At 37.0% G+C, this 17,730-nt stretch overlaps 2 protein-coding genes across 8 annotated transcripts; one reads left to right on the forward strand and one right to left on the reverse strand.

Annotated features, from left to right (window-relative positions):
• Positions 1-2,632: 2,632 nt before the first annotated feature.
• LOC133711782 (putative F-box protein At5g55150) lies at positions 2,633-3,757 on the forward strand. The gene has a single exon (XM_062137874.1). The coding sequence runs from the start codon at positions 2,633-2,635 to the stop codon at positions 3,755-3,757; it is 1,125 nt and encodes a 374-aa protein (XP_061993858.1).
• Positions 3,758-6,117: 2,360 nt separating this feature from the next.
• On the reverse strand, positions 6,118-9,832 carry LOC133710565 (UDP-glucuronic acid decarboxylase 5-like). 7 transcript variants are annotated; one of them, XM_062136668.1, is made up of 8 exons: positions 9,675-9,832; positions 8,600-9,175; positions 8,411-8,505; positions 8,071-8,158; positions 7,647-7,687; positions 7,081-7,144; positions 6,850-6,915; positions 6,118-6,372 (listed from the first exon to the last, which is right to left on the reverse strand). In XM_062136668.1, exons 3-7 carry the CDS (start codon positions 8,422-8,424, stop codon positions 6,850-6,852), a joined length of 273 nt encoding a protein of 90 aa, XP_061992652.1. In that variant the 5' UTR covers positions 8,425-8,505; positions 8,600-9,175; positions 9,675-9,832; the 3' UTR covers positions 6,118-6,372. The 7 variants fall into 7 exon arrangements, 4 of the variants coding, with proteins under 4 accessions (XP_061992652.1, XP_061992650.1, XP_061992651.1 ...); XR_009846736.1 differs by lacking the exon at positions 9,675-9,832 and having other exon boundaries at positions 6,726-7,001; positions 8,600-8,795; XR_009846737.1 differs by lacking the exon at positions 9,675-9,832 and having other exon boundaries at positions 6,726-6,915; positions 8,600-8,763.
• Positions 9,833-17,730: the final 7,898 nt, after the last annotated feature.

The following is a 17,730-nucleotide window of genomic DNA, read 5'->3' on the forward strand; positions in this document are numbered from 1 at the left end:
TTTTAAGCATTGCCATAATCTGAGAGAAGAAAGAGGGATATACTTGTGAGATTTGAATCATACTTGTCTGAAGCATGCTAAGCTTAAACCCATCACCATTGTTACAACCGAGTCCTACTTGTGTATGTGTGGATTACATGCTTTAATTAACTCTCGAATGCTTCACATTGATTCTTGGTTGAGTGCTAATCTTGGTGTTGTGAAAGTAAGAGATTGCTGAGACAAAAAGTTGAAGGGCAATAGAGTCATTGTATGTGTTTGAGTCTTTAAATTTTCGTTGAGTCTGTGTGTGATTTTGCTAAGGGACTAGCAAAAGGTAAGTGTGGGGGAATTTGATAGGAGCATTTTAATGCGACGTTTTAACTGCATTTCCTTACATTTCTTGCGCCATTTCCTTAGTAAAACTCTGTTTAGGAAAGTTTCCATTCTTTGATTGGGAAAGTTCCTATTTGTAGAAAGTTTCCATTTTTCTTAGTTTCTATTTTCCATTTTTAGAAAGTTTCTATTCTTATAGTTTTCATTTCTCATTTCTGGCAAGTTTCTATTTTTCATTTTTAGTAACTTTCTATTTTTCATTTTTAGTAAGTTTCTATTTTTCAAATTAGGAAAGTTTCTATTTCTCATACTAGTTTCTATTTTCAGGACCTCCGAGCTAAAAAGTGGAAATGAACGCACGAATGGAAAGAGGAGCCTGCGAACATCAAGACGAACAAATATGAGAGATAACGGCCCACACATTTGAGCAGAAATGAAGAAACAAGCTTTCCTAGTGCAACCAGGAAACCCTGCGAAATGGAGGAGAGCTTACCAATGAAGTTTCCAACGCAACTATGAAAAGAAATGAAAGAAATGAAGTGTTTTGCGTTGGAAAATAAGAAGGCTTGAAGATGAAGCAACGAAGCCCAAGAATACTTTGAATTTTCGGCAAAATGGATCAAGGCCCATCAAGGCCCAAGCAATTAGGGTTTGTGACGCATGGAAGAAACCCTAGAAAGGTTTGCCGTCCAAAGCAAGAGAGAAAGAAGGAGTCTTGCCGTGAAAATCAGAAAATAATAAGAAGATTTCGTGGAGATTTTATTGGGAGACTTTTAAGGGAAGAGAATATGTGTTGAACACAAAGAGCTCTCAAAGGAAGTCTAGATACATTCCTATATTCTCTAAAGGAGTTGTTGCCGAATTTCAAGAGATAAAATCAGAATATTATCATGGTATTTCGGCAAGAAAATCAAGGGAAATATTCTAGAAAATTATGTGATTGGTTGATACATGTCATAGGGCTTACTTGGCAAGATTCTATTGGAGGAAATTATGTGGAGTTAGACATTGTTGCCGTGAGTTTCTCTAGGGTTTTGCACGGCCTTGGAGACCAAGTTGCCGTTCCCTATATAGTCTCCCCTCTTCTCAACGTCAAGGGGCCGCCCCCACTTTTGCGTTTTACAACTTTAGAAAAAATCAGAAAACTCTCTCTAGCTTAGCCGTGTTCTTCTCCATCCTCTAGGGCAACCACGAAGTTCAAGCAAGGCCAAGGAAGAAGAGGACAAGGCGTGCACATCATCCATCACCATCCTTGAAGATTGCTTTCGAAATTCAAGAGACCATTCATCCCATCTCCATCTCTTGGTGTAATCCGATTCTCCTTGTAACCTTTGCTTTGTAATTTTCGTTGGTTATGCCCTAGTTGACACATGTGTTTGAACAAGTTTCGAATTCTGAAATTCTATGAATAATTGTTAATTTTCAGATTCATGTTTTGCGATTTATGGTTGCTTATGTGTGAGTGTTTGATTAAATTTGCATGATAGATAACTTTTGTATTTTAATCTTATGTGGTTGCAAACACCTAGGGTTTTTATATAATTGGTGCTACGAATTTAAGAACATGAATCAACTTTTTGGTTTTGTGTTCTTGAATCAATAAGTAGTAAAGGTTTTGTACAAAAACCGAATTTAATCAAAGAAGATTGCAATTAGGTGGACTTTTTCATACTAAGTTGCACATTTGAATTGATAGCCTTTCTAGATGCTTAATGCGTTAGACATGTATGATTGACTAGCTTTCTAGGGCTTGAATGCATGTTTGATAGGATTAGTCTATGTGCTTTCACTTAGATTAATTAGCATTGAAAAGTAAAATATGGGAAATTGTTTGCTTTCTAACGTTTCACATGATCAATTCCTCTTGCATGACTATGATGAACAATGATGAACTTGAATTAATTTTAATCATATGTTTCGATTTTGATCTTTGTTCTTGCATTCCATTTATAATTTTATGTTTTTGCATTTTAATTGTTTTATTAACTTAGTTTTAATTTCAGAAAAACCAAAAATCAAAAACCCCCTTTTAATTCGTAAATAATGTGCATATGTGTGAATATTATACTTTGTTTTGATTTTAATTGTTTAATTGTTTGACAATGACAGGTGTACCCTCAATCCCCGGAATAGAACGATCCCTATTTATTCTATACTACTAATGACATTTCAGGGTTAAATTATGCGCTTGCTTTGAGCGCATCAAGGGTTCATCACGACAAAGCTTGGTTCGGTAGACACCATTCGCTTTAAAGTCGTTTGCCCTTCTTGGAATCGAGCAGCCAAATCTTACATCTCTTCTCCATGTTACAAAGTCATGGAGCAAACTCCGTTGCTCATGATCCCTAGCCAAGAAAAGAAGGATCTCCATACTCGCCGCTTCTTCAGACTTGCAGAGAACAATACTTTCACTCTCAAAAACGTGTTTCGAGATTTTCCGGAGGCTTGGTGTGTGGGTTCATCACACGGATGGCTGGTGCTTATGGATGGGACAGGAAAACTGGATCTTTTTAATCCGTTTACTGAAGATAGGATTAAACTCCCATCGCTTTGGACTCTTCCTCACTTTGCCAAAATTAAAACTCACCCCAACTTCTCCGATGAGTCGTTCGCGCGCAATACCAATTTACTGAAGGGCTATATGATGGGAAAAGCTGTCACTTCTTGTAACCCGTCTTGCAACAAGGACTTTGCTGTTGTGATAACTCACAACTTGCGAGGAAGACTTGCATTTTGTAAGCATGGGAACAACAGATGTACATGGACTGACCTAGGAGACGAGTCTGATCACTATAGTGATATTATCTTCCACAATGGCCATTTATACACATTGACATCCGGTGGTTCAGTTGGAGTTTGGGACATGACGAAATCTTTTCCCACCAAAATTTTTGATCTTCACCCTTTTGCAGACCAGTCTGAGATAAATAAAGATTTTCCCTTTGCCAAATTTGATGTTCAACATTATTTGGTGGAGTCGTCGGGCGACCTTTTATTTGTTTGGCGATTTATAGTGAATACTATTGAAGGCGAAACGTTCCCATATAGAACCTTGCACTTTCATATCTTTAGGCTGAGTTCCACTAGTAAAGAGTGGGAGAAAGTGGAATATTTGCATGACCGGGCTCTGTTTTTGGGAGGCAATCATTCAATGTCAGTATCCTCCCGAGTCTTTCCTGAGTGTCAAGAAAACTCGATTTACTTTACAGATGATAATTCTTATGAGATGAGTTTAAAGTACATTGCTAATGGTCAGGAAGGCGGTCATGATATAGGAGTATACAATTTAAAAGATAAGGTTGTCGAGCCATTACCAGGTCACCAATATTTTGATAAGTGGACAATTTATGATCCACTTCCCTTCTGGATTTTTCCCAACCCTTGGCCTTCGACAGTGAGCTACAATGCAGCATCACCCTCGCTATCAGGGCCACGACCTTGAAAAAGACTCATGCAGTACTCAGATCATCTACAAGTAAATCCTTTCTTGTTCACTTTATATTTGCATATTGGGGTGGAGAAATATTAACAACTTTCTCCAACTAAATTTTCTGAATTTTCTTTTGGTTGATCGGATAATTTCATGATTCTATCTATTCATCATATGGATAATCTCTTAAACATCATTTGAGCAAAAATTAATTAAAATGGAGATTGTTTAGCCATCAATCTAATTTTGTCAAACAAACTGACAAGTTTGATAAGAAATATATATATTTTTTCTTGCAGACGCGTCCTTCATTTGATCATAGTAATTAGATGATCAATTTTTAATTTGCTTCTATTTTTTATAGGGAAAAACTGTTCAAGACTATTTATTGAGCGACCCATTTTGGTTATGAAATTATGTTACAAGATGAACTAAAAATTTAAATTGGTTGGGGAACAATTGCTAGGCTCCTCATTTGTGAATGCAGTTAGATTGAGCCATGCACTAGGCATTTTGCTGGTTCTGGTCAGGTTGTTTGTAGATCTTTCTCTTTTGGTAAATGAATTATAGACCATAGTTAATGAACCCTATTGATGAACACTTTCTCCTCTGCTGTACGTTCAACTGATTGAGAGGTTCCAGTACTAATTGGGAAAGATAAGTATATATGCATGGAAAAGGAGGAGCTGGGCAGGAGGGAGAAAAATAAAAGTCGTTATTTGCAATTTGTGTAATCTTTATTCTTATGTTTGAATCTTTGATTGGATAATTCTAACATACTACTCGATTAACGTCGACATTGGGGTTGAGTGGTGATTAAGGTTAGAATCTATGAATATACCCACAGCAAAAATCTTTCTTTTATGTCGCCAAGTTGCATTGGTACTTATTAACAAAAGACACTGAAATATCTTAACAAAAGACACTGAAATATCTTTTCATATTCATTCTTGCGATACCTCTTCAGTACCTTGTTATGCCCAGATATTGATACACATTCCAAGGCCGGGGATGGTTTCATGTGAAGACCTACAAAAAAGGCCCATGAACATTGAACAGGCAAGTTCTCCAGTAGTATCAGTTTAAGCAGCTGAAGTTAGCAGGAATATTGAACTATCAATTTCACTCAATTAATTAAAATGGAGCTGTACTAGTCAGGGTTTAGTGCCAAACTATTTGAAAACAGTAAATCTACATTACGAAACTGACCTTTTTCTTTCCTTTCTCTGTTTTCTCTTTGAAATCTGAAGATGAGTAGTTTCACACTACTCCCTACAAAATTGAGCTAAGGCTGCAGTTGACTATGGTTAAATTTCGTAAACCAATATGAAAAGAAATATCCAACCTAATTCGCTAAACTTCATGTCGGATATTAACACATAGATTCAATTAAATCGTGTTATCAATTTTTCACCCTTAATCTGACTATTTCGTTATCAACACTGAACTGCCCTTGAATACATAGCTACCTTACTAACCTACTCATAAAGTTTTTTTTTTAGGGTTATTATCACAAATGATACCTGAACTATACCTAAATTTTATCGATGGTACCTGAACTTCAATTTTGATCACAACCAGTATCTGAACTTTTCGATTTCATTTTAAATGGTACCTAGAGCCACCTCCGGTCACTATTCCGACTAAAAACGTCATGTAAGGCAATCATAGTGATGATCTTTGATGATTTCAAGGGTTGCAATCATATATAGTGATGATCTTTTTGGTAATAGACTTGCCTTGAATTTTTTTTTTATATTTTAGATTTAGCTTTTTTGGCCAGAATAGTGACCGAATGTAGCCTTAGCACTACAAAAAAAAATTGCAATCGCCACGGCTCCCTGCCGTAGCTAAAAGCTGTTTTGCCGTCGCAAAAAAGCATTTGCGACGGCTCTGCGACGGCAAAGCTTCTGACGCCGTTGGTGGCGTCGCCAATATCTTTAGCCACGGCAAAATGCCGTCGCAGACCACTTTTGCGACGGCAAAGAGCTTTGCGACACTTACTCTGCGACGGTTTCATGCTACCCCTAATGCCGTCGCCATTACAAAATATACTACGGCAAATTTCCGTCGCAGCATAATTAATATTAAGATAATTATATTACTTCCCGCCAAAATTTGTTTCCTACCAAATTTGTTTCCCGCCAATTTTTTTTTGCTGCCAAACTGATTTGCTTCCCGCCAATTTTTCAATAGCAAATTTTGCTACAGTCTCGTTGCCGTAGCTTCGGTGTGGTGTTATATAGAAATATATTCTTGGCTACGGCAATTCACCGATGCTAGTAGCCAACCTGTTTTTTTTTTTTTTAACAAAACCTGTATTTTTGCAATATCCAAAAATGGGATAAAAATATCAATACACAACACATATATTGTTCATTAACTCATCTATTTCATTGCAATGTAATTAAGTTGTTGCACTATCAGTATAGGTAATTAGAAGAAGTACAAATTAAGTTATGCCCAAAACCAAGTACCTAATGAAGACAACCAAGAGTAACACTTAACAAAAATATGCAATAACATATTGAAACTCAGTCTATTGCTCTATCACTGCTTGAATCTGGATTCCCTTCTTCTCCTACAGACTCCCTCCGAATTTCATGGTCACTAGTTGCATCCGGAACCTAAGACATCAAAAAAAAAAAAATTGATATATCATGTATGGCTTTGCATATCACCCTTTTTCAATGTTACACCATAACCCAATTCCAATAATTAATATCGCAGGTTGCACCATGAGCATGAATTATTAAGAATACTAACAGTAAATAAGCATTCCACCATGAGCATTCAGCCAAGCCACATAATTTTTTCCAAAACAAAGAAGAAAAGAAGACAGCAACTAATTAAATGAAAAACCAAACTCTAAACACCCCCAATCACTTGCACACAACATGTGGCACCTAAAGAAAAAAGGTCACAGAATTATATGTAAACAAATGATGGGATCTGAGCAGCTTCAATGTAAAAATTCTACCTCTCTCTTCTCTGCCTCTTGTTTCCTTCCATCTCTCTCTTCTTCTTCTTCTCCGAGAAGTTCAAAAGATAACTAAAAGTTATATCAATCATGAAGGAGAGAAATATCAAAGATAAGAACTCACTTAGTCACTGCTGGCCATTGTACTTGTACCCAAACTCATTGTCTCTGCATCAATCTGGCAACTTATCTAACAAACCAAATTAAACCAAAGATACAGGTCAGAGAAGACTCACTTGGTTTGAACCCCTTATATAATTTCCAAATCTTCCAGACCTGAAAATTAAAAAAAAATACTAAATCTTCAATTCAAGGACTCAAACTTTAATTGGAAATCTGCATAAGCATGCCTTACCTTTGTATTTCTCAAAGTCTTCCTCTTTCTGTTTCGATCATGACAATTGCATCTGAATGGACCCCTGCAAATGCAGAAGAACAAAATCATGAAATTAATCCATCATTTTCTCCCATTTATAGCAAATCAGCTGCATATTAAACCAAAGTACCAAACAGTATAAAGTAAAAACTCAACCAAAATGTCTTTACAGTTCATTTGCTCTACTTATGTTCCATTTTATATCTGTTCATAACTTGATATTATTCAAAGTTACACCACTATTGTGATCCTAATTGTCATTCTTAGAATAAAACCAACCCAACCAATTCTTAGAAGGAAAAAAAAATTGCAAAAACAAAAATATAGATTTCAATTATGGTAAAATGTTCCAAGCAAAGATCTCAGATGAGTGTCAAAACTAAATTTCTTTCGAGCTCCTTGAACAAAAATTATAGCTTCGAAAGAAAAAATGAATCAAACCAGTGGAAATCATAATTGCGATGACATGAAAAGGAAAATATAATTGTGCAATTGGTAAACACAATTTGATGGAAAAGGAGAAGAAAATGGAGAGGGAAATTTACCTGGAAAAAAAGAAATTAATCATCTCTTCTAGCAATGGTGACTGCACAATTTCATATTGAAATCAAGTTTAGACCCAGTCACTAAATCACTGAAGCAAATCTCTCATCAAGCACAATCCCTCCCTCCACTGCACAATAATCAAGTACAATGGTATGACATTTTGGATGATGATTGGTGAACCTTTAAACTTTGAAAGCCTTTACTGTCACAGTTATTTTTGTTTATTTTAGCACAGCCTTTACTGGGCATGCAAGATGGTATATCCGATCAACCTCAACCAACAATGTTTCAGTGACATCTATAACAAGGAAAATAAGCATTCAACATCATGATTCCAATCAAAGACATGCTTTTGCAAAGACTCTTGACAAGTAAACTAAAACTACTTGAAAGAACATTATGAATAAACCAAAGTGTATGTACCATGACGAATAAGCTCAAATCTGGGATGACCAATCCATTTTTTAAGATTGTCCTTGGAGCCAGTGAAGTAGTTATCAACAACAATAACCTGAGTAGAAATTGGAGACAATGTTATATCATGACTTCAAAAACTTATCCTATGCATGCTTCATACCAAGTGTCAGTTTATTTTTGATTGTTAAGAGGGGTCTAGCCATTTTAATTTATCTATGTACTTATTGTTATAAGAAGTTGCCCTAGTATATATATACAATTGCAAAAAGGTCTTCAACACTATCAGCTGAAAACTAATACTAAGCATTTTAGAAAAAAACAAAGAAAAAAAAAACCAAATACTAACCTCATTCTTTTCATTTTCCATTAATCTGTCAAATAGCATTCTGGACCTAGATTTTTTCGCAGCATTCTGGTTTCTTAATCCCATTCGCTGCCTTACTGGTATTCAAAAAGAAAATAACTTACTAATTTACAAACTAAAACTACAAAGAAGTAAATAACTCATGTTTGTGTACATTTTGACTAATCTTACTTTGTAGAACCAAGCAAATGGACTGGAGATTCATCCACCACAACTGGTCTTTCTGTCATTCTTCTAGCAACAGATATAGCTTATCATCCTTCTAGCAAACAACAAAGAATGGTTTTAAAAGGCTGATAATGAGACAGGCCATTTAATGAGGCAAATGATTAAAAGGTTGATTAAATACCACATCATCCGAGCATGGTTTTTACAGAGGGAGAAAAAAAAAAGAAAAAAAAAAGACGAATAGAGACCAGTGCTATCATTGTATAAGGAGAAGAGCTTCAAATTCTGTAGACATTTACATTCAGAGATGATATTTAGCACTTTATAGTACCCAAAGGAAAACTTCCACTAAGCATGAGTTGTGAACTGCAACTATGGGACACTATAATTGAAATAACTGATACCTTGCTGGTTATATCATGAAAATGATTTAGAATTTGGCTAAGAAAGATGCATACAGGCAGCAGTCAATATAAATACCAGTTTTCAAAACCTACCCGTATGGTTAAGAAGTTGACCTGCACAAGGATTTTCAATAGTCAAGACAACAGGAGATGATGATGGTAAATTTAAAGTAAACTGCAATTATTCACAGAAAAAAGTTCTTAGTTAGCATGGTATGTTAGTAGACATACTATTCATAAAGAAACATGAATTTTAGAAAGAAAATAAAAAAAAAGACTCTTAAGCACTAAAACACAAACAAAAACTTAAGAAGCTGAAACTGCAAAAATAATTCAATGCAATGAGCTCCTTAAATATTGTAGTCTATTACTTGGATGCAAAAAATGAAAAAGAAAACATGCATTGTCAGTCATTAAGTTTAGCGCTTAGGTTACTGAAGAACAAGTTGTCAGTGATAAGACCTGCATAATGAGATATAAAAGAGATACATAATGAATCAGATTAAATAAGCTATAGATATATAATAATGCTCACATGTAGACACCATAGTTAAATAAGCCATAGCTTGAGAAGGAAACTTAAGCTATTCATATAACACAAGGCAGTACATATCATGGTGCTTTTTGTCACATTGCATCATATTAATTAACACAAGGAGGAACAGATGCTTTACCTCTCAATTTGACTAACAAGGGAACTCAAGCAACTGCACGTATGAAGGGCCTTATTCTTCAGGTCGTCAAACTCTATCTTAACCTTAAAATCACCTAGATGACATTTTGTAGATCGAACCTCTTCTGTAAAGTGAAGACTCTGGGCCATTTTTAAAGCTTCTACCTGAAAAGGAAAGCAGAGGAGTATTAATTATATATATATATATATTCAAGAATAATGAACTAATAAACAGCATGAATTCCTAATAACTCATTTGGGGTAACCAATAATAACTCTCATGAGCTACTCACTCTTTTAACCCAAAGCTACTATCATGGGCAAACATCCTTCTCTCTAGGCAAAGATAATTTTCACAGCATTAGCCTAACAATATGTGTATGATATAGACTTCAAAGACCCTCTTAACATCTGTAAAGCTTCAAGTTCCAAACCCAACATGTACACATCAACCAGATTTATTGTATAGACTTCTTTTATACTGTTGAAGTTTGAAAACCTGCAACTAAAAACAGCATCTCGGTATCAGTTGAAGAAACCACCAAAACGGTAGACAACAAGCATCTCTTTTTATTTGGGCAAAGTATGGGAATAAATGAGAGAAAGATCCCAAATTTAAGTTTATTATAGTTATGGACAACCAAACATCAACTACCAACGAAAAAATTATTACAAAATTGAACTGAAATCTGAGGAATCTACCAGAATATATTGCAGAAAATCTAATAAAATACTGAAGGAAAGATCATATTGTGCTATTCCCCTTAAGAGAATCACACATATTGTGCTGCAGAAATGAAAATTTCTAAGACCCCATATGAAGAAAATATGCCCATAATATATAGACAAGCCCCAAAAGCCACTCTCCGTGTCAACCCCACAAAACCAAAGACCCCATTCATCAAACCTAAAGAGATATGCAACCATATCATACACTTGCAATTTGAATAAAAGAAACCCAGTTCCAAACTGGGAGCAATCAGCCAAAACCAAGCCTAGAAATCAAAATTAACAAAAGAAGAAAATTGAAATCCAGATTTATTGATCTTCACACCAAACCTGTACACTTTCATCATGCTCATAGAATCATAGACTCAAATGAAATAGAGTACAAAGCCTATAGATGAAGAAAAGGCAATTAGCTACGAAACAAGAATACCTTCTGTTCTGGAACCAAACTTTGATTTGGCTAGGCTCAATGTTAGAGAGAATTGGGTACTCCTTAATGAGCTGTTGGCGACGAATCGAACTGGGTTTGGGGCATTCATGATAAAGCCCAAAACAGAAACCAAGCCAAAAGAGATTGAGAACTGACCAAGATGCGAACTTTCCGAGAACAAAGAAGAGAACGCATCCGTGTTCAATCGAAATTCCTCATGAATTCCGCTCGGACAGAACGAATCTCGCACGAATGACCCAGCCATTAAATTGGACGCATCTGAGTTGAATCGGATTCAAAGAGAGAGGAAGAGGAACGACTGAAGAGAAAGCCAAATTGAAATACCCAAAAAGAATAATCCCTGGATTTAGACCAACACAGTGGCCACCAAGTTCTGCGATGTTATTTGTTGGGTAGATCCAGAACGGAGAGGAAGAGAAAGGAGGTTGCGGTAGAGATCGAACAGAGATCGAGGGAAATAGGCTAAGGGCTTTTTGATTAGAAAATATATTTAAATAAGAGAATTGGGCTTGTAGCTGTTCTCTCATGCGACGGTATTGTAGACGCAGTCGCCAAGTATGGAAAGTTTGCGACTGCAAACGTTCGCCGAAGAAAAATAGGCTACTTTTGGCTACCCCATTGCCACGGCGTAGTAATTCAGTCGCAAGTTTTGCGACGGCGTAACTTTGCCGAAGAGAAAAGTCCATTTTTAGCTACGGCAAAAGGATGCCGACGCCAACTGGGGTAGCGGTTGCAATTATTTTTTGTAGTGTAGGTACCATTTAAAATGAAATCGAAAAGTTCGCGCGGGTACTGGTTGTGATCAAAATTGAAGTTCAGGTACCATCGATAAGATTGAGGTATAGTTCAGGTACCATTTGTGATAATAACCCTTTTTTTTATCTGAAGTAAGAGTTATTGTGTTTATTTGGCCTCTACTTTTTTTTTTTTGAATAAGCCTCTACTTTATTTAATAACCTGCAGTTAGCGTCTTTTTAGCGACTATATCTCGTATTTAAATCATCATCTTTTTGTAAACGAGAATTTTTTTTTTTTTTTGAAAGGGGTTTGGAACCCAGCCTAACTGGGAGGCTCAGCCCCACGCCCGACAGACGTTATTATATTAATAAAATAGTTTTACAACGGGGGGGACATAAAACCTGAACCCCGTGCTACAGAGGGGCCACCACAATTATCCTCATAGAGAACATCCTGAATGATAGCAGGAGTCTCATCTAACCAAACATCATCAAGAGCAAAACAACTAGCAAAGTGAGCCAGCCTATCTGCTACACCATTTGCTTCACGGAAAATATGTCTAATCCTAACTGACTGAAAAGCTGTAAAATATTCCTTACAATCATCTAAAACCCGACATACTTCTGAAAAATTCTTCTCCTGGCTAGTAAGAGCAGCAATTAGAATGGTAGAGTCACTTTCAATATCAATGTCAGACCAACCTTGGTGAATCCCAAGTAGAAGACCAGCTCTACATGCATCCGCTTCCATATTAAGGACCGAGTGTGCATGTACAAAAGGTCTAGCCAATGCAGCAATACCCATACCCGAATCATTTCTAACCACAACTCCAATACCTCCACATCCATTATCCACTTTAAAAGCCCCATCCACATTTATTTTGAGTCTACCACGAGGAGGTCTTTCCCACTTAACAATAGGCCGCTTCTTTTTCCGTACGAGAAATTTTATTAACACATCCCTAATTTCTTAATACACACCTCTCAAATTTTTTTTGGCCATTTTCCTCAATTTTTCCGCCTTTACCCTCCATCTCTCTACTCGCCCATTTTTCTATTTCCGCCTCTCTCTTCTATCCACCTGTGGATCTGTATTCCCTCTCCTTCCAAAACCCTCTTCTCTTTCTTGTTCTACGGTTCTACCGCACCAGCACATAAGACTACAAAGATCTAGACCGATGCTAACAAGTAGATTGATGAATATATGCTACTATATCTTCAAAAGAAAACATAATATTGCGGTGAGTACTATAACTGTTTTAATTTGTAATGGGTTATATGTGAGAAACACCTACTTTGAAAAAAAAAAATTGAAAAGGAAAATTGCTAAAAGGACAAAAGCTTTAAGCTGTGATGAAGGTATTTGGATTGGCTTGGTAGATCCAAAATAACAGTTTGGTCGTCTTTGGGAATCTTGCCGCCGAGTAGGGTTAGGAGGTTATTTATTTTTTATTTTTTTGTATTTATAAGTTGAGTAGAGGGTTAGAAAAGGAATTTGAAATTTTACAAAAATGTGGGATGGGTATTAAACAATTTGGGGTGTGTATATAAAATTACTCTTTGTAGACATACATGTTAGAGATAAAAGGGAGACCTGTAACATGTTGGAAATAAAATTAATCAAAATTATATTGAGAGTTATGGTGAATCAGGGTTGACTGATGTCAGCGCTGCCATGGTTTCCCTCATCTAGGGTTCTTTCTTGTTAAATCTCTACGCCTGTGGCATCGGCGATATGTCAGGATTAAAACCTATTTGCAATTGGGATTTTTTGAATACAGAAACAACTAGGGTTGGGTTTACCAAGTCGTATGCATCTATTCTGACGCAACCTTTGGTTCCCCTGGCTTCTCTTCCTCCCCTAGTGGTTGAGGGTGGCAAAACAACTGTGACTATATCACAGGATGGGTATCAATCCAGTTTGGCTAGATGCAAGCATATGCTCTTGGGTCGTTTGCAATTGGTTGCTAAGATAAGCCGTATTCTCCATCTGATTTGCATAAGAAACTAAGTCTTCTTTGCAGTGAGATTGGTCGCTGGAGAATTATCCCAATGGGCAAAGGGTATTATTCATTTAGTTTTTCTTCAGATGATTGTGTTTCTAGAATTTGGGCGAAGGGATCCATTGCTTTAAAGCCTGGAACTCTGCGTCTCATGAGCTGGGTACCAAATTTTTCTCCTGCGACCCAACGTAATACCAATGCTCAGGTGTGGGTGAAATTTTGGGATCTTGGGCTGGAGTTTTGGGAGCCTACTACACTTTTTGAGATTGTCAGTGGTATTGGTGTCCCAGTGAAGATTGATGAGAATACATTGCATCAGAGATTCGGTCACTATGCTAGGTCGATTGTAGCCTTAAGTCGGTTGTCTTCGGGTTGCATGTTCAATAATGTGGAGGAGCTTTGTGTCATTAAAAGAATGGGTGTTATATGCAAACCACGTCGGGCGCCCCTAGTTACTGAACTTGTAAGTACATAATGAATATATGTATTTCCCAACTAAAGCAATTGATCAATATATATGTCAACAACTTTAGAAATCAGTCTTAGGAGTGCAAGCCTGTTCGCATCCTAATATAGGATTGCAATAGAACTTGAGTCCTAATCGAAGATGCAGATCTCTGATGATATTATGATTTATTCAATTTTCCAAACCATCCAAAGTAAAAACATCACACATAACACAAGATCTGATGACGCATTAAAACCCTCCAAAGAGGTAAAAAACTGCGGGCACTATGCCGGTGAACAATCCACTATATGAATATGAAAGTACATAAAGATCTTACACAATTCATCTACTAGAACCAATCTAGCAGGCAGCGGTGTCTCCTCGTCTTTACTACTTCCAAATCTGCAACCTTGTTCTCCTTTATCAATCTTGAGATGGCACAATTCTCACCTCGGTTGTCAATCCATCAAGGCACAAATCATGCATGAACTACCAACACACATGAAGCATAAAACCAGAAAACTTTTTGATAGAAAAAGTTTGAGATTGGATAATCATTCATGAGCTAAACAAGGAACAGCTCATGAAGAATTCTCAACAAAAATTTTGGCACAATACTTTCTGAGGATGAAAGATCAGAAAGCTCTTTATAAATGCAGCAATGATATGTTCTCTATTTTGATGTCACCCCTATCAATGTGAAAAACATGTATATATAAGAGATGAATGAACTAGGGTTTCTGCTGCTAAAAAAGGCTTTTTAAAACAAGGTTTTTGTCCATGGATTAAAAATCAAACGTTTAAAAAGAAAAGCCCAAAAACCAGTTTAAGAAAATTTGAATTCTTTGGATAAAACCTTCTGAAAAATCGCAGATCAGTATACTAGGATTAAAAAGATTATCGCATCCTACAATAGGATTTAAGGACATGTTCAATCCTAACCACTTGACAAGCATGCACATGTATGCAAGACATACCTGATTGATGAGAGTTGTGCATGAAGCCTGAAGCATTCCATTCTTTCAAGGATCCAAGAGTAGAAAGCTATAATATGAAAATATGACTCTTGGTTGTTGTGCTTAGGAAATGCCAATCAAATACATATTGCACTAACAGAAGTAAACTGGTTAACCCCCTCTTTTGGCTGGATCAAAGTTAATACTGATGGTGCATGGAAAGTGGACTCCAACCAGGCTGGCTATGGTGGTGTTTATAGAGACTACAAAGGCTTGGTTATAGGTGCTTTCTCTTCTACTCTTGATATCCCTAGTTCTGTGGCTGCAGAGGTCATGGCGGGCATTAAGGTTATCGAACTAGCTTGGGTTAGAGATTGGAAGTATGTATGGTTAGAGGTGGATTCTTCCCTTATACTTATGTTTCTCCGTTTTCCTCATCTGGTACCTTGGAGGCTTCGTGTGCAGTGGAGCAATTGCTTGCATCATATCTCTCAAATGCATTTCAAATCTAGCCATATCTTTCGAGAAGGCAATCAAGTTGCTGATGCCCTTGCCAACTTTGGTGCTTCATCAGATGGGTTTACTTGGTGGGATTCAACTCCAGATTTTATGATGAGTCATTGTAATAGGGACTGTTTAGGTCTTCAATCTTAATTAATTTTCAATTTCATTAATTTGTATTCTTTTGATAGGAGGTTAGTGGCGTTTCTTATGCCTGTCCTACCTCCTTTCTCTTTGTAACATTCTTTTCTTTAATAAATTTCACTCGCTTGGTCGAGTTTAAAAAAAAAAAAAACAGGTCAGATAAAAGAGTTTTCCGATCCTAAATTTATATTAAGAATTATTTGGTGAAGCCATCTCGGTGACCTGGTTGTTGAGTAATTTATATTGGAGACTGTTCATCATGAGGCAAAGCAATAGGCACAAGTATAACCCTGCACTTTGGTTGAGTTCCACTAGGAAAGTGGGAGAAAGTGGAATAAGTCAAACAAAACAAAGGCAAAAGAGAAAGTTTGGGAATTTATGATGTATTGATCTTCTCCAAAGATGGAGTACATATACAAAGTATACACAATCCTAATAGGAAACTAATTACACCGTGATATTCTCCCCCTTAACTACATAATATTCTCCTTAACTATACAATCCTAATTGTACTACAATTCCTACAATTATGGAGAGTGACTCACGCCAACACTCCCTCTCAAGTTGGAGCATACAGATCATGGATGTCCAACTTGTCAAGTGAGTCATAAAATGCCTTGCTAGAGACTGCCTTTGTAAGAATGTCTGCCAGCTGCTCCTCAATAGGTACGAAGGGAAAATAGATGATTTGTTGATCCAGCTTCTCTTTGATGAAGTGTCTATCAACCTCCACATGTTTTGTGCGATCATGTTGGATAGGATTATGAGCAATTTCAATTGCAACTTTGTTATCACAGAACAAGGGCATTGCTTTTTTCGGCTTGAACCCCAAATCCCTCAATAAGTGCCTTAACCATAACATCTCACAAACTCCACAAGCCATTCCTCTATATTCTACTTCAGCACTAGAACGGGCCACCACCTTCTGCTTCTTACTCTTCCAAGTAACTAAATTCCCACCTACAATTGTAAAGTATCCGGAAGTGGACCATCGATCAGTTATACAACCCGCCCAGTCTGCATCTGTATACCCCAAAACATCAAAATGCCTATGCTTAGAAAACACCAACCCCTTTCCAGAAGCAGACTTCAAGTACCTCAAGATCCGAACTACAGCTGCCATATGAGCCTCACTAGGATTATGCATGAACTGACTCACAACACTAACTGCATAAGCTAAGTCTGGTCTATTGTATGACAAATAAATTAATCTTCCAACTAACCTCTGATATCTTGCCTTATTCGTGGGTACTTGATCTGGATACGCAGCTAATCGATGGTTCTGCTCAATGGGTGTGTCAGCTGGTTGGCAATCGAGCATACCCGTCTCTGCTAATAAGTCAAGGACATACTTTCTCTGTCTCAACATAATAAAATCTTTTCCTCTAGAGACTTCAATTCCCAATAAATATTTCAAACTCCCCAAGTCTTTCATTTCAAATTCTGCTGACAATGCACTCTGCAACTTCTTAATCTCCTTAAGATCATTACCTGTCACCACTATGTCATCCACATAAATAATTAAAGCTATAACTTTACCCTTCTGATGCTTAAGGAATAGAGTATGATCTGAATTGCTTTGCCTGTACCCAATCCTCCTCATGAATGTCGTGAATCGACCAAACTAAGCTCCTGGAGACTGGTTGAGGCCATATAGGGACTTCCTTAAATGACACACCACCTTGACTCCAGTGGAAGTACCATATCCCTGAGGCAAGTCCATGTATACTTCTTCGTCCAAATCACCACGCAAGAAGGCATTTTTAACATCAAACTGTTGTAGAGGCCAATCAAGATTAGCTGCTACAGACAGAAGTACCCTGATTGTATTGATCTTTGTTATTGGTGCAAAAGTTTCATCATAGTCCACGCCATACTTCTGGGTATAACCCTTAACTACTAGCCTTGCCTTATATCTATCCATCGAACCATCTGAATTATGCTTCACTGTATACACCCATCGGCACCCAACTGTTTTCTTTCCAGGAGGTAGTGACACTAACTCCCATGTTTGATTTTTTTTCAAGTGCATCCATCTCCACAGCCATTGCTTTTGCCCACTTCTCGTCCTTCATTGCATCCTGCACT

Source organism: Rosa rugosa, chromosome 5 (assembly GCF_958449725.1).
Source record: "Rosa rugosa chromosome 5, drRosRugo1.1, whole genome shotgun sequence".
Lineage (NCBI taxonomy): Eukaryota > Viridiplantae > Streptophyta > Magnoliopsida > Rosales > Rosaceae > Rosa > Rosa rugosa.

Coding starts and splice junctions, on each gene's coding strand:
- LOC133710565 (XM_062136667.1), bottom strand. CDS start 8,633: ATGAATCTCCAGTCCATTTGCTTGGTTCTACAAA. Junction 8,506..8,599: donor CATTTGCTTGGTTCTACAAA/GTAAGATTAGTC, acceptor TTTGAATACCAG/TAAGGCAGCGAATGGGATTA. Junction 7,946..8,070: donor ATTTGAGCTTATTCGTCATG/GTACATACACTT, acceptor TCCTTGTTATAG/ATGTCACTGAAACATTGTTG.
- LOC133711782 (XM_062137874.1), top strand. CDS start 2,633: ATGGAGCAAACTCCGTTGCTCATGATCCCTAGCCAAGAAAAGAAGGAT.